Source organism: Siphateles boraxobius, unplaced genomic scaffold (genome assembly GCF_051911475.1).
Source record: "Siphateles boraxobius isolate OS27281-9 unplaced genomic scaffold, OSU_SipBor_1 25, whole genome shotgun sequence".
Lineage (NCBI taxonomy): Eukaryota > Metazoa > Chordata > Actinopteri > Cypriniformes > Leuciscidae > Siphateles > Siphateles boraxobius.
In genome coordinates, this window is record NW_027508866.1 from 1,377,259 (window position 1) to 1,389,636 (window position 12,378).

At 39.2% G+C, this 12,378-nt stretch overlaps 1 protein-coding gene across 2 annotated transcripts in view; it reads left to right on the plus strand.

Moving 5' to 3' along the window:
- cacna1eb (calcium channel, voltage-dependent, R type, alpha 1E subunit b) overlaps window positions 1–12,378 on the plus strand; it is a 131,008-nt gene that overhangs the window by 57,646 nt on the left and 60,984 nt on the right. For both annotated transcript variants that reach the window (XM_077242049.1, XM_077242050.1), the window contains 8 exons: window positions 2,189–2,301; window positions 2,433–2,545; window positions 2,762–2,893; window positions 3,796–3,865; window positions 4,493–4,610; window positions 4,738–4,805; window positions 5,209–5,276; window positions 11,518–12,249. In XM_077242049.1, the coding sequence (XP_077098164.1) occupies window positions 2,189–2,301; window positions 2,433–2,545; window positions 2,762–2,893; window positions 3,796–3,865; window positions 4,493–4,610; window positions 4,738–4,805; window positions 5,209–5,276; window positions 11,518–12,249 (1,414 nt within the window). The remainder of the gene's footprint in view (window positions 1–2,188; window positions 2,302–2,432; window positions 2,546–2,761; window positions 2,894–3,795; window positions 3,866–4,492; window positions 4,611–4,737; window positions 4,806–5,208; window positions 5,277–11,517; window positions 12,250–12,378) is intronic.

A 12,378-nucleotide genomic window follows, 5' to 3' on the forward strand; every position in this document is an offset into this window, starting at 1 on the left:
TCCTACAGGCAATTTTAATATCTCCTATTAACAAGACCTACATATCTTTGGACTGTGGGGGTAAACTGGAATGCCCAGAGAACACCTAAGCCAACTTGTGGAAAACATTCCCGACCATTCCTGTTACCGTCTTGGTGTTATTTAGGTTTGTTTTTCATCAGATACATTAGACCAATGTAATTCGATTACTTATTGTCATTGCTTGAAATTAGGCTTTATGGAAAGTTCAGAAGATAATAAGTAGAAAGCCTTAGGGCTCATCTAATGCAAGTCAAACAGCCCATGGCATATGTAAATAGAGCACAGTCTGTTACCCAGAAAGAAAGAATCAGCACTGTTTAGCGCAAACTGTAGGCCAAGACTGGTTGTCCACTGAAGCTATGCTTGGCTGAGCCTGGTTAGTGGATGGGAGACCTCCTTGGAAAACTAGGTTGCTGCTGGAAGAGGAGTTAGTGAGGCCAGCAGGGGACGCTCACCCTGTGAGCTGTACGGGTCCTAACACCCCAGTTTAGTGACGGGGACACTATACTGTCAAATAGAACCGTCCTTCGGATGAGACGTTAAACCGAGGTCCTAACTCTCTGTGGTCATTAAAAATCCCAGCATTTTCTTGGGTGGCCTCTGGCGGGTGGCCTCCTAATCATCCCCATATATACTGATTGGCTTAATCCCTCTGTCTCCTCTCCATCAATAAGCTGGTGTGTGGTGGGCATTCTGGAGCAGTATGGCTGCCGTCGCAACATCCTGATGGATGCAGCAGATTGGTGGTGGTTGAGGAGATTCCCCCCTTCCATGCAAAGCGCTTTGAGTGCTGAGAAAAGCGGTATATAGATGTAACAAATTATTATTATTATTATATTATTCTAGTGATTCTGAAGACTTTGGTAAGCTGGTTCATGTGTGTTTAATTAGGGCTGGAGCTAAACTGCGGAAAGTGGCCCTCCTGGACACCCCGATCTATGGCGGCGCTTCTCATGCCTGTCCCGGTAACCCCCCACCACTGAACATTAATCGGTCACATCAAATTCAAGTTTTGCGGTCACTACTAATGAGCTGATGAGTTGAATCAAATGTGTTAGATGAGGGAGACATACAAAATGGGCAATGTGAGGGGTCCTTGGGACAGGCTTGAGAAGCACTGGTCTGTGGTGCTCAAGTCAGCTTACATGCGATCTGAAGATCGGATGTAACTTACAACCCAGAACTCCTTGAAGCACCTTCTCCAATGTCTGAATCCTGCTTCCAATAAGAAAAAAAAAACCTCTTAATACTTTACAGCTTTGAAAGCATATTTTATCAGAATCACACTTTAACTTACAGAACCGCTTCATAGCAGCATAATGTTTTCCACTCAAACTGCTGCTAATAAAATGACTACACAAAATAGACCTGTCAGACAGAAAAATTCCCCACTGCCTGCTCAACATGTCAGAATCGTTCTGTATATCGATGACGGACATTCACTTAATGGTGCCTAGTGTTCTAGTTGCTGAAATTACTCCACACTGCACAACAGGGCATCCAGCACTCTGTAGCTCAAGGCAGGTCATGTTGTCATGAGGGCTCTGTGAAGCTGTCAGTGTTCCTACATTTTTATTTCAAAAGAATAAGTGGACACTTTTTGTCAGAGTAGACACCATATTTAATTTTATGAATAACAACAATAATGACCTAACAACAAATATCTATTTTCATTACAAATGTGCTTTAATATGATGCTTAGAGCACTGGTGTAACTAAATGTTTTACCGCTGGAGTATACTTTTTAGGAGCAGTAAAGAGAGAAACCATAACTAGGAGCACCTACTTATGACTGACCAGTACAGAGACTGTGACATACAGAAACAGCAGATTTTCAAACAGACAGTGATTTGTAGAGAAAAATCAACCAGACATCAATCATTTTCAGTAAGAATTTACAACTCCATGTGACACTTTTGGCGATGCACAAAAATCAGCAACATGATGCAGTGGCTACCTATCGAATAGTATAATCGAGTAGAAACAATTAATAGCACCCCACCGAACAGAAAGTGCTTTAATCACTCTCATTGTGAATGGATCTAGACAGCTTCAATGATTTTAACAGGAGCAATTTAGTTTTTATGCTCCCTTACAGGTTAGGCTAATACATGGTCCAACAGTAGGTGCTTACCACTAAAAATATTTTTTTTTTTACAATTTGCAGACTACGCAGAATTCGTGTTTCTTGGACTTTTTCTTGCTGAGATGTTTCTGAAAATGTATGGCCTTGGTTTCCGTCTGTACTTCCATTCATCCTTTAACTGCTTTGATTGTGGGGTAAGTGCTTCTTTTACATGTTTAAGTTAAAGCTTAGTTTTTTTTTTCCAATCAAACAAAATAATCATGCAACCCCTGTGTCTGATAAATCCTGGCACGGATCGAAGCATAATGTTATGCGTTTTGTGTAGGTTATTGTAGGAAGTATTTTTGAAGTGGTTTGGGGATTCTTCCGACCAGGAGTATCTTTTGGCATCAGTGTCCTCAGAGCCTTACGTCTGCTACGAATCTTTAAGATAACAAAGTAAGTTTATAACATTTATCCAAGGTGTCGTTTCAAGGAATTTTTAGTATGATGGGCACCAGCAAATGCAAATTATGTTGTTGACATTAAACTACATAAAGGCATTAGTGGGCATATAAAACAGACGTGCTGCATATTCTCTTGATTACAACACCAACATAAAAATGTAAAGGTAAAAGAATGACAATGTATAGAACATGTATTATGTTTTATCAGGTACTGGACATCCTTGCGGAACTTGGTGGTGTCCCTCATGAGCTCCATGAAGTCAATCATCAGTTTGCTCTTCCTCCTCTTTCTGTTTATCGTAGTCTTCGCTTTACTTGGCATGCAGCTGTTTGGTGGCAGGTGAGAAAATGATCATGGTATTAAACCACCGACCTCTTTCAGTCATTCTTACTAACAAACATAAAACCATTCAACTACAGATTCACTGTACTTAAATATGACAACAAAACATTACATTAATTTATTAAAATATTCTCTACAAAAGAATCTAAAGGGGAAAAAACATTTAAATTAAGCCACAAGACTGACCTACCTTCTCGAATGCCTCACAGTCTTCACATACATGGACACACACACACACACACACACACGGTTTGCACTAACTACACACACACGGTTTGCACTAACTAGTCAACTAGTCCTGCCACTACATGACGCAGTGTGTGTGTGTGTGTGTGTGTGTGTGTGTGTGTGTGTGTGTGTGTGTGTGTGTGTGTGTGTGTGTGTGTGTGTGTGTGTGTGTGTGTGTGTGTGTGTGTGTGTGTGTGTGTGTGTTAGCTAGTCGATCAGATATCTTAATCTGAGCTTGTTCAATGCATGGTGGCAAGAGAAAGATCATTCCTCTTTGCACACACTTGTTTCAGAGTAACTGTGTGACATAAGGTTTAAATAATATACTGTAATTTACATATATTTTAAATTAAAGGTAAACAGAAATAAAGCAAACCCAGAGTACTTTCACTAAGTATGTTATAAGCGAAGCACACTTTATGCACTGAAGACAGTGACTTGTGACAATGCGAGCAGCATGGTTTCTCTGATGCTGCGTGACATATAGTGAGTGATTTATAAAAGGTCAATTCTGACCCGTTGAATAGTTGACTAGTAATAATGCATAGTTGTGGGGTTACATTTGCAGTCAAATGGTTCAATTATATGGATGCTTACAAGGATAAAAATAAATTACAAACACAAATGTAATTTTAGAGAAATCAGTTGAAATAGTTCTTTCTCTTCCACAGGTTCATTTTTGAAGATTACACTCCTACTAATTTTGACACGTTTCCAGCTGCCATCATGACTGTCTTTCAGGTATGACTCTTCAGATTACTATGTTTTGTGTTGTTCTTCAATGGACATGAACATTTTAAATGCTTTTGATTCAAAAGGCTTATACGTATCTCATGTTCTACGTAATTAGCAGCAAAGATTTAAACAGTTGGTAATAATATCTATATTATAGATTTATTAAAGCCACTTTATTTTTCTTGCTCATCCCCTCATTGTGGCTGCCATTTTGAAATCATATGACCATCTGTTTGCAATTCGATTGAGGTTTACTCCTGTAACATGCCAGAGAAAGCAGGCAAAGGCGAGGATCTAGAAGCAGGGTTTTTTAATAAAGTAGCACAAGGTAAATAAAGTAAAACAGAACTCAAGGAACAAAACCACGAGGATCACAGAAGCAACAATTACATGTAAAACAACTGACAAAGTAACAAGTAAAACACAAGGGATATAAATACACAGGGTCAAACAACCTTAACAAGGTATGAGGAACCAACATACACATGGGGAGACTTATCAACATGAAAAACTAAGAACTACAAACCATGGCACAAGACAGGAAATAACAAAAGTCCTCACACAAGACAGGGGAAAACAGACTGAGATCATGACAACTCCAACATTTAATTTGATTTTCTTAATTCAACATAGATTCTTACTGGGGAAGACTGGAATGAGGTGATGTACAATGGGATACGCTCCCAAGGAGGAGTGCAGTATGGAATGTGGTCCTCCATCTACTTTATTGTTTTAACCTTGTTTGGGAACTGTATCCTTTTTATTCTATAAAAAATAGACAACAGATGAAGGAAACCCCTCTGATTTTGTTGTTGCATATGAAAAGTTTAAAACATCTGTTCAAATAGAACCTAAATTCTTGACGCTGCTTTGAACAGACACATTGCTCAATGTATTCTTGGCCATTGCTGTGGATAATCTAGCCAATGCACAGGAACTAACTAAGGTAAGAGCATGAAACTTAAGACTTTGGATAACAGTTTCCTTTTTTTTATTACAATAATACAATAGAAGTAAAAAAAGACAAGAAAACATACAAAGGAGAAAAAAGGGGAAAAATACATGCATGCCAATTACTCAATGTAATCTACAGTTTACACATTTTTAAAATACAGAAATTAATATCTAAAATATAAACTCATGCCTTAAATTAATTCTACTATATAGAAGGTATATCTAAATTATAAGGAAATACAATATCATAACAGCTTTCTAATAAACATGTAAATAATATGACACTGACTTTGTGCTAGAAAAGTAAGTAATACTAATGTAAAGTATAACAATAACAATGTTGTTTAAAGTACATAGTGTATTGTGTTATATTGAAGAGGTATATTTTGTGTTAGGAAGAAGAGGAGGAGGAAGAAGAATTCTTCAATCAGCGTTATAAAAGCAGAGAATTTGGCCTCTCAGAGTAAGTTCTTCTCTTTTTTTCTCTGACATAAGCTATTTTTTAAATTAAGGATGCAGTTTCGTATCATGTATTAAGAAGCTGGTAAGACAAAGCTTTCAAAGTATCTAGCAAGAATTTGATGTTGACTGATGCAAATCTTCTTGTGCTTCAGACATGCTTTTAAACCACTATGACACTATGCTACTATGTAATTTTTCAGACCCATCAAACACATGAACAGAAGTGTCATATATGAATGTACCATTTGTCTGTCATGTTTTTTGATCAGTAATTGTTCTGGTCAAATCTGATAGGAAAGAACACATAAACACTTACATTTGTCAATTGGAATGACAATCATGTCCTCTTTTGTCTTTAAATCTTGATTATTGTGGGTGTAAGAATTTCCATTTTTTTATTTTTTTTTATCTTGAGTTGCTAGGAAACTCAAGTCCCTACACTACATGGGGAATAGTGTTTATTTTAAAGAGAAAAAAATCAACATGTTATTAGAGCTTGAGTGATTAGAAGCTTTAAAGTAAACAGTGGAGTTTAGATTCAAAAGTACATAACTCAAAATCACAGAAGTCAGTAAACGAAGAGAGGTCAAACCAAGTCCCCAAAAACCCTTTGGATTCTTTCTATGGTTTTGTATCTGATTATGTTCACAATGTCTTTTGGCATGATAGTATCATGTTCTGTGTATTTTTCCTATGATACATCATAATAACCAAGACTTGGACAGTGTCAATTATTTTAAATCAGTCCATGCTCTTACGCTTTTATGGCATTGTGATCATAGTTGGCATGTCAATTGCAGCATTCGCTTCTGTCCTCCTACTGGATCCTCTGTAGACTGGCATCGTATTATAAGTAGTCACATTTTAGGACTGCTACCCAAAATTACTGACTGCCAGAAGTCGGAGGCTGAAATGAGCATGTCATAATACATGAGCATGGCACACTATGCAGTCTAAGAATGTTGATTTGCTTAATATAAATATTTGTGATTGCCACAATTTGACAGAAATGTTGTATAGTGTACACAACTTTGAAAAGTAGCAGTGAGCAAAAATCCAGATTTTATTCAAACAAAGTTCCTAGTGACATGCATCTTTTAGCCAGTGTCACCACTCCACTAGAGCAGCCTTCATTTTAGTTTTTTTTCTGTTTTGGGAAAGACTATGAGAAATAAGGCATGGGGTATAACCTGTCAGAAGAGCACCAAGTACAATCACAAATATAGCATCAGTTACAATCACAAATATTGCATCAATTTCTATCACAAATGGGTGCAATTGATTTGGCTGCATTGTACTTAACTCTCTGATGACCATGCAGTAAAGATTTGCAAAGGCTAAGAATTCCTGAAGGTCCTTCTCGATTTTAGGTTTTGCCTTTTGGACCTTTGAGGCCTCGATTTTTAACCATGATTGTTACCTAGGAAGAACTGGGAGTAGGTTTATTTTTCAAAGGAAATTTTCCTGGAGTACCATGATGTTTAATCTTTGAGCAGATATGTACTGAGGAATTTTAATGTCAGAAAATACCTCAGCATGTTGTTTAGCTCTCTTTAGCCAGTGTCACTACTACTCCAGGGCAGCACTCTTTGAAAGAAGTTCCTTGTTCCCTTTCAAAAGCTACTCTTAATGCTGTGCTTGATTCAGCTGTGAAATATGTGTGTAACCCGTCAATGGAATTGACTATGAACTTAAAGAGCCTTGGACAGTGACGTCATCGGAATGCATGCTCGTCAGAGGCTATAATTTGATGTCAAACAGGTGCATTGGCAGGTCTTTTTGTATTCAGACCATTCTGTGTGTGACTAAAGCTAGTGTGTGACTCTGTCTCTCTGCTAGGAGTTAGTTTCACTAGGCAGTGTGCAGAAAATTCTCTCTTTCTCCTTTCACTCTTTTCAACAAGTGAAAAAGGAAAAGAAAAGAAAATATGAGTGACCGTGTTCACTGCCCATGCCTGAATGCGACCCAAATCAGTTTTGCTTTGTGTGTTTGGGGGAAGAGCATGCTGCCCTTGTTTTTGAGCATGAGTGCGAGCTGCCCCTTCTTGAGGATCTCCCTGACGTTAACTGGTTCATGGGGAAAACCTTATTGTTTGTGTGTCTTTGTGCCCTCAAAGTCAACTTATTCGACTATCGTGGGTGCAAGGGCGTGTGGTTATACGATGATGCCCCAGTCCGAAGAGACACTCGCAGGCTATCTCTTCCCTGGAGCTCATCGTCACTTCAGCTCAAGTCAGCGCTTCCCACCAAGCGACCCCATAATAACATCCACACTGGTGGGGAAGGCGTTTCGGTCAGCGGGTCAAGCTGACCATGCCATGCTGACCTGCTGAAAGAAATGCTCAAAAGCAGAGTATGGCGAGTTGTGCACAAGAGTATCATTTTAAAACAAAATGATACCTGTCGATGCACCTGTGGCAGATCTAATTTTATAGTAATTTTAAAGTCAATTCCATTGATGTTACTTATTTCACAGCTGGACACACAAAATGTGTCCCCATAGCTCTGAATCAAGCACAGCATCTCGTTCACGCTTTTCCAGGAAACAGGGTTACAGTCCAGTATCCCGAGACGTTCTCAACATTGTTCCTGGAGCCTCCTCAACATTTTATTTGTGGAATGTTTGTTTGGAATGTAAGTAGATTGAAATCATTCTAGAGTAAAACTATTCAACTCCAGGCCTGAAGGGCCAGTGTCCTGCTGTTGCTGTGTCGAACCCTAAGAAAACACACCCATTCAATGTAATTAAAGTGATCGGAATTACTTGCAAAAAACAGACAGGTAGGTTAAAAAAGGATTCCATGGATCTAATCAAGTTTGTCTTCAAAACCAAAATTAACAATACTTTATTTATAAGTATTGTTGTCAACTATATGTTTCTCTGGTGCTCAGGTTATTTACTTACTCCATCCAAGTAGCTTCATCATTTGTGAACTGGTGGTGGTGGCAAAAATGGCATCACAGCATTGCATCCTTACTCCCTCAGTCCCTCCAGAAAAACGTGATTATGCAATCGCATAATTCAATACATAATCAGTCTGCATATTTATGCGTGGGCTGCATTTTTTCAAATACGCCGCACTTTCGCCGCATAAATTGCAGATTTCCATGCAATATATGCAGGGTTTGCATGATTTCATAATCCTGGCATTTTCGTTGCAAAAAAGTCACATATATCTTAGCAGAAAGTTGGAAAATGTTGCGTACTTCACAAGAGCAGCCATTTTCCCCTGTTGCCATGGGAATGTTATGAGGTGACGTAATTACGCAACGTGAACATCATTGAAAAGCTGTAAAACAGGAAGCACACATTTTATTTTTTATATTATTTTATTTATAAATTTTTGCAGAAGTTGTAGTATATTCCTTTTGTAAAGCTACAGAACTTGTTTGACTCATCACTGTTTTGTAAGTTTGAGCCATGTGTTTATTAAGGTCTGAAATAAAACAAGATGAGAACTTAAATATTCCCGGCACTTTCTGTGATGTAGTATGCTTGCTTATCATAGGAAGTAATAAGAAATTGCTCTTTACATTAAGGTAGTAGCCTAGTGAGAACAGGGTGTTGGGGGAATCACTTTTTTTCTCTTTTTCATCAAACCACAATTTTTGCAAGTTCCCGCAATTTCATTGCATTAAATTGCATAAATGTCCCGCATATTCCATCGCATTTTTTAAGAAATCGTGCCGCATAATCAATGATTTTTGCCTGCAACAATCACAAAAAAACTGCTAAGTGTTGCAAAGGCCATGTGTGTTTGATTAGGGTTTGAGCTCAACTCTGCATGACAGTGGACAGCATATGATGTATTCCATGTGCACCAGCTTCACTCTGAGTGTGTTGACCAATTAGTGTAGGAATACACTGCCCTCCTCGTTTTAACGACGTGGTCCCCACTACCATGAAACTGGAGCAGGCTCATTTGCTGTCACAAGAGAATCTCTTCTAGACAAAGGGGCCATAAAACATGTTCCCTTCCCAGAGAGAGAGTCAGGCAACTACAGCCCAAAAAGGTTGTTGTCCAAAAAGGCTAGTCAGTTGTCCCATACATATTCCTTTCCTTGTGTATGATACACTTGTTAATGTATTCTGTGAATATGGTGACGTCAAACAATCAAATCCAATTAAGTGACCTAGACGTCTGACATATCTGAACTTTTTTTTTATCGAAAGGTTGGTAGAGCTTACCTTTTCAACCCAGTCTATTTGCATGTGTTGGCCTGTTCTTTCTGAGTAGGAATGCAGTTGTAATCAGAATGTCTTCTCTTATTAGAAGGAATGAATAGTGATGTCTAACAGTGATAAGCATGGCGATTAGTGATGAACATCATGATTTCTTGACTTGCTGGACCTTCTCTAAATAAATTTGGAGTTCTGAAAGTGATGTTCTAAATGTTGCAAATAAATGATGACAGTAGTGTGGCCAGGTGTCTTGCAATATTATATGTGCAGTTTATGCTGCTGACAATCAGTCAGAGGGTGTGTGTTTCTGGGAGGCCAGATAAACACAGAATAGATTCCTCCGTGTAGCGGAGGTGGCAGTAGTACTTTCGTCTGACTCTGCAACATGAGTCTCTGACTGTGGAGTCTCTGACTCTACTTGTGGAGACTGTGGGTCTGGTCCCAGAGGGGGCCAAACTCCTAGATTCCAGTCTCTCAACTGAGGTTGTGGAGACTATTCTCTAATCCAGAGCTCCCTCCACGAGGAGACTTTACACCCTGAACTGGAGAGTCTTCACTTCTTGGTGCAGGAATCGGCAGCTGGACCCAATTAACTGCCCAGTTGGTACAATACTGGAGTTCCTGAAAGATCGATTTACCGCAGGGTTATCTCCCTCCACTTTAAAAATGTATGTGATGGCCATAGCTGCTTACCACACACCCTTGGGTGGTCAATCATTGAGGAGAAACGTTGTTGTCTCATTTCCTCCATGGTACCTTGAGGCTGAAGCCTTAAACACACACAAGGGTACCGGACGCAGCATCTCGCTCCCTTCTCAGGGAACAGTTACAGTCATAGCCTGAGATGGTAATATTAGATATTAGTTTACAGAAGCTTGGCTACTTTAACATAGTAGTCAGATGTGTTAAGGACAACTGTGCATCTTTTGTCGATAGAGAAGAAATTGATGTTCTGGTCTCTGCTGAATGACATCAGGACTGAAATGTAAAATCTTTTGAGCAACAGAGAAACACATCCAGTTGACAAATAATTATCATTTTCATTTCAAGTGCAGTTAAATTGTTTGACTTGTTTATCTGTCCTCTAAGATGCTTGCATAATGGCACATACAGCTTAAAGTTAGTTACAGTTAAGCTGGTCCCTGTAGCTGTTTACCTGCCTAGTCAGAAGCTTGTATGGTTTTGAATAGAAATGTTAGTTGTTTTGGCTGAATATAATTGCCCAGGGCATAGAGAGAATAGTATGAGAGAAAGGGCACATGATAATCGACCTACAATTAACCTAGTTATTGCCATATGAAGACATATAAAAGTATATTTCCAAAACCACTGGATAAAACTCATTGAAAACATTGATTACAGTTTGTGCATTTCACACAAATGCGTGATGTGACATTAATGGTACTGAAGTGCCAAAGAACCCTTTAACATTTAACGCAACTCTGGTCCTCTAGTTTAGCTCAAACCTTAATCAAACTCACCTGTCTAATACATTCTAGTAATCCTAAACACCTTAATTAGCTTGTTCAGTTGAGTTTGATTCAGGTTGGAGTTAAGCTGTAGGACAGGAGACCGCAGTTGTCAGAGTTTTTCTATCCATCTATATGAATTATGAGTTGACTTGTGTGCAGTCTGGCACAATATGCATTGTTTGGTTTGTCTTATCTACAAATACTCTAATGGCATATTTTCAATTAATCATTTATTTGATTTCATGGACAACAAAAGAATACACATAATTGTAAGTACAACTGTCTATGTATCTTTTTATCTGTTGTGTCTGCCATTATCATTGCATTGTCCATCTCATTAACTCTCCAAATTACTTGCTGACATGTAGATCCTTGCACTCTGTTTCTCTTATTGTTTCTTCTCTATTTATTTTTTTTATTCAAGAATTTTCCCCTGGTTTTCTCTTGAATTCTGTTTTATTTAGCCTGAATCGATAGCCATTGTTTTTATTCTAATTTCCAGATTTTTTCACACACCCTTGTGAATTGTGATAGTGCATGCTGCAAATGATATAACTTTTGTGACTGAGATGTATCATGTGCACGCAGAAGGAGACGGAGACCATACTTGTATAGGAAGCGGGCAATCCACCGAGGACGACCATCTCCAGCAGAGGTAGAGGAGGAACCTGCTTGCAAACAAGCAGAAGAGCCGCCTGTGAATGCTTTTGCTGGCCGCCGTGAGAGACGCAAAAAGATTAACATGTCCGTCTGGGAGCAAAGGACAAACCAGTTGCGGAAGCGTCGCAAGATGGCCAGTCGTGAGGTACTGTTTGGCAGCCCTTCAGAGGATCAGTTGGACACTCCAGTGAGTGATCATCACCAACAGAGCTGCATTACCCCTGAGACAAGCCCTTTACACTTGCCAGAATCACCAATGTCTGTGGGGATTCCCCTGCCAGAGCCACCCATGTCTATCACTATTCCTCTCCCTGAACCTCCAGAGTCTGAGCCATTGCCCCTGATGGGATCGGGGCTGGAGGAGAGGCCGAGCGTTAATAACCACCATTCAAATACAGAAAGGAAGCATCGTGTGGCAAGAAAGTTTCGGGCTGCTGCCATTGCAGGGGTAGTAGAGGGTGGGCGACACAAACGACACAGACATCGAGAGCCCAGAACAGACAGCCGAAATGCAGAGAATCACCAGCAATTTGGGTGCAGTGAGAAACAGGCTGAAGAGGGTGAGGGTAAAATGGAGGAAACACAGTCTAAAAACATGATGCACATGCATGAAACTGAAATGTCTGGCAAGCAAATTGAGAACCAGGAGGAATGCACAAGGTTAGAATACCATCGCAACTTATTTTATTTAGCAAGTTCACATGCTAGTTTACCTTATGTCTGTTACTGTCGTGCTTTGGTAAAAAACTAATAATGAAGGAATTTAGAAATGTTAGTGGTACAGTTTTA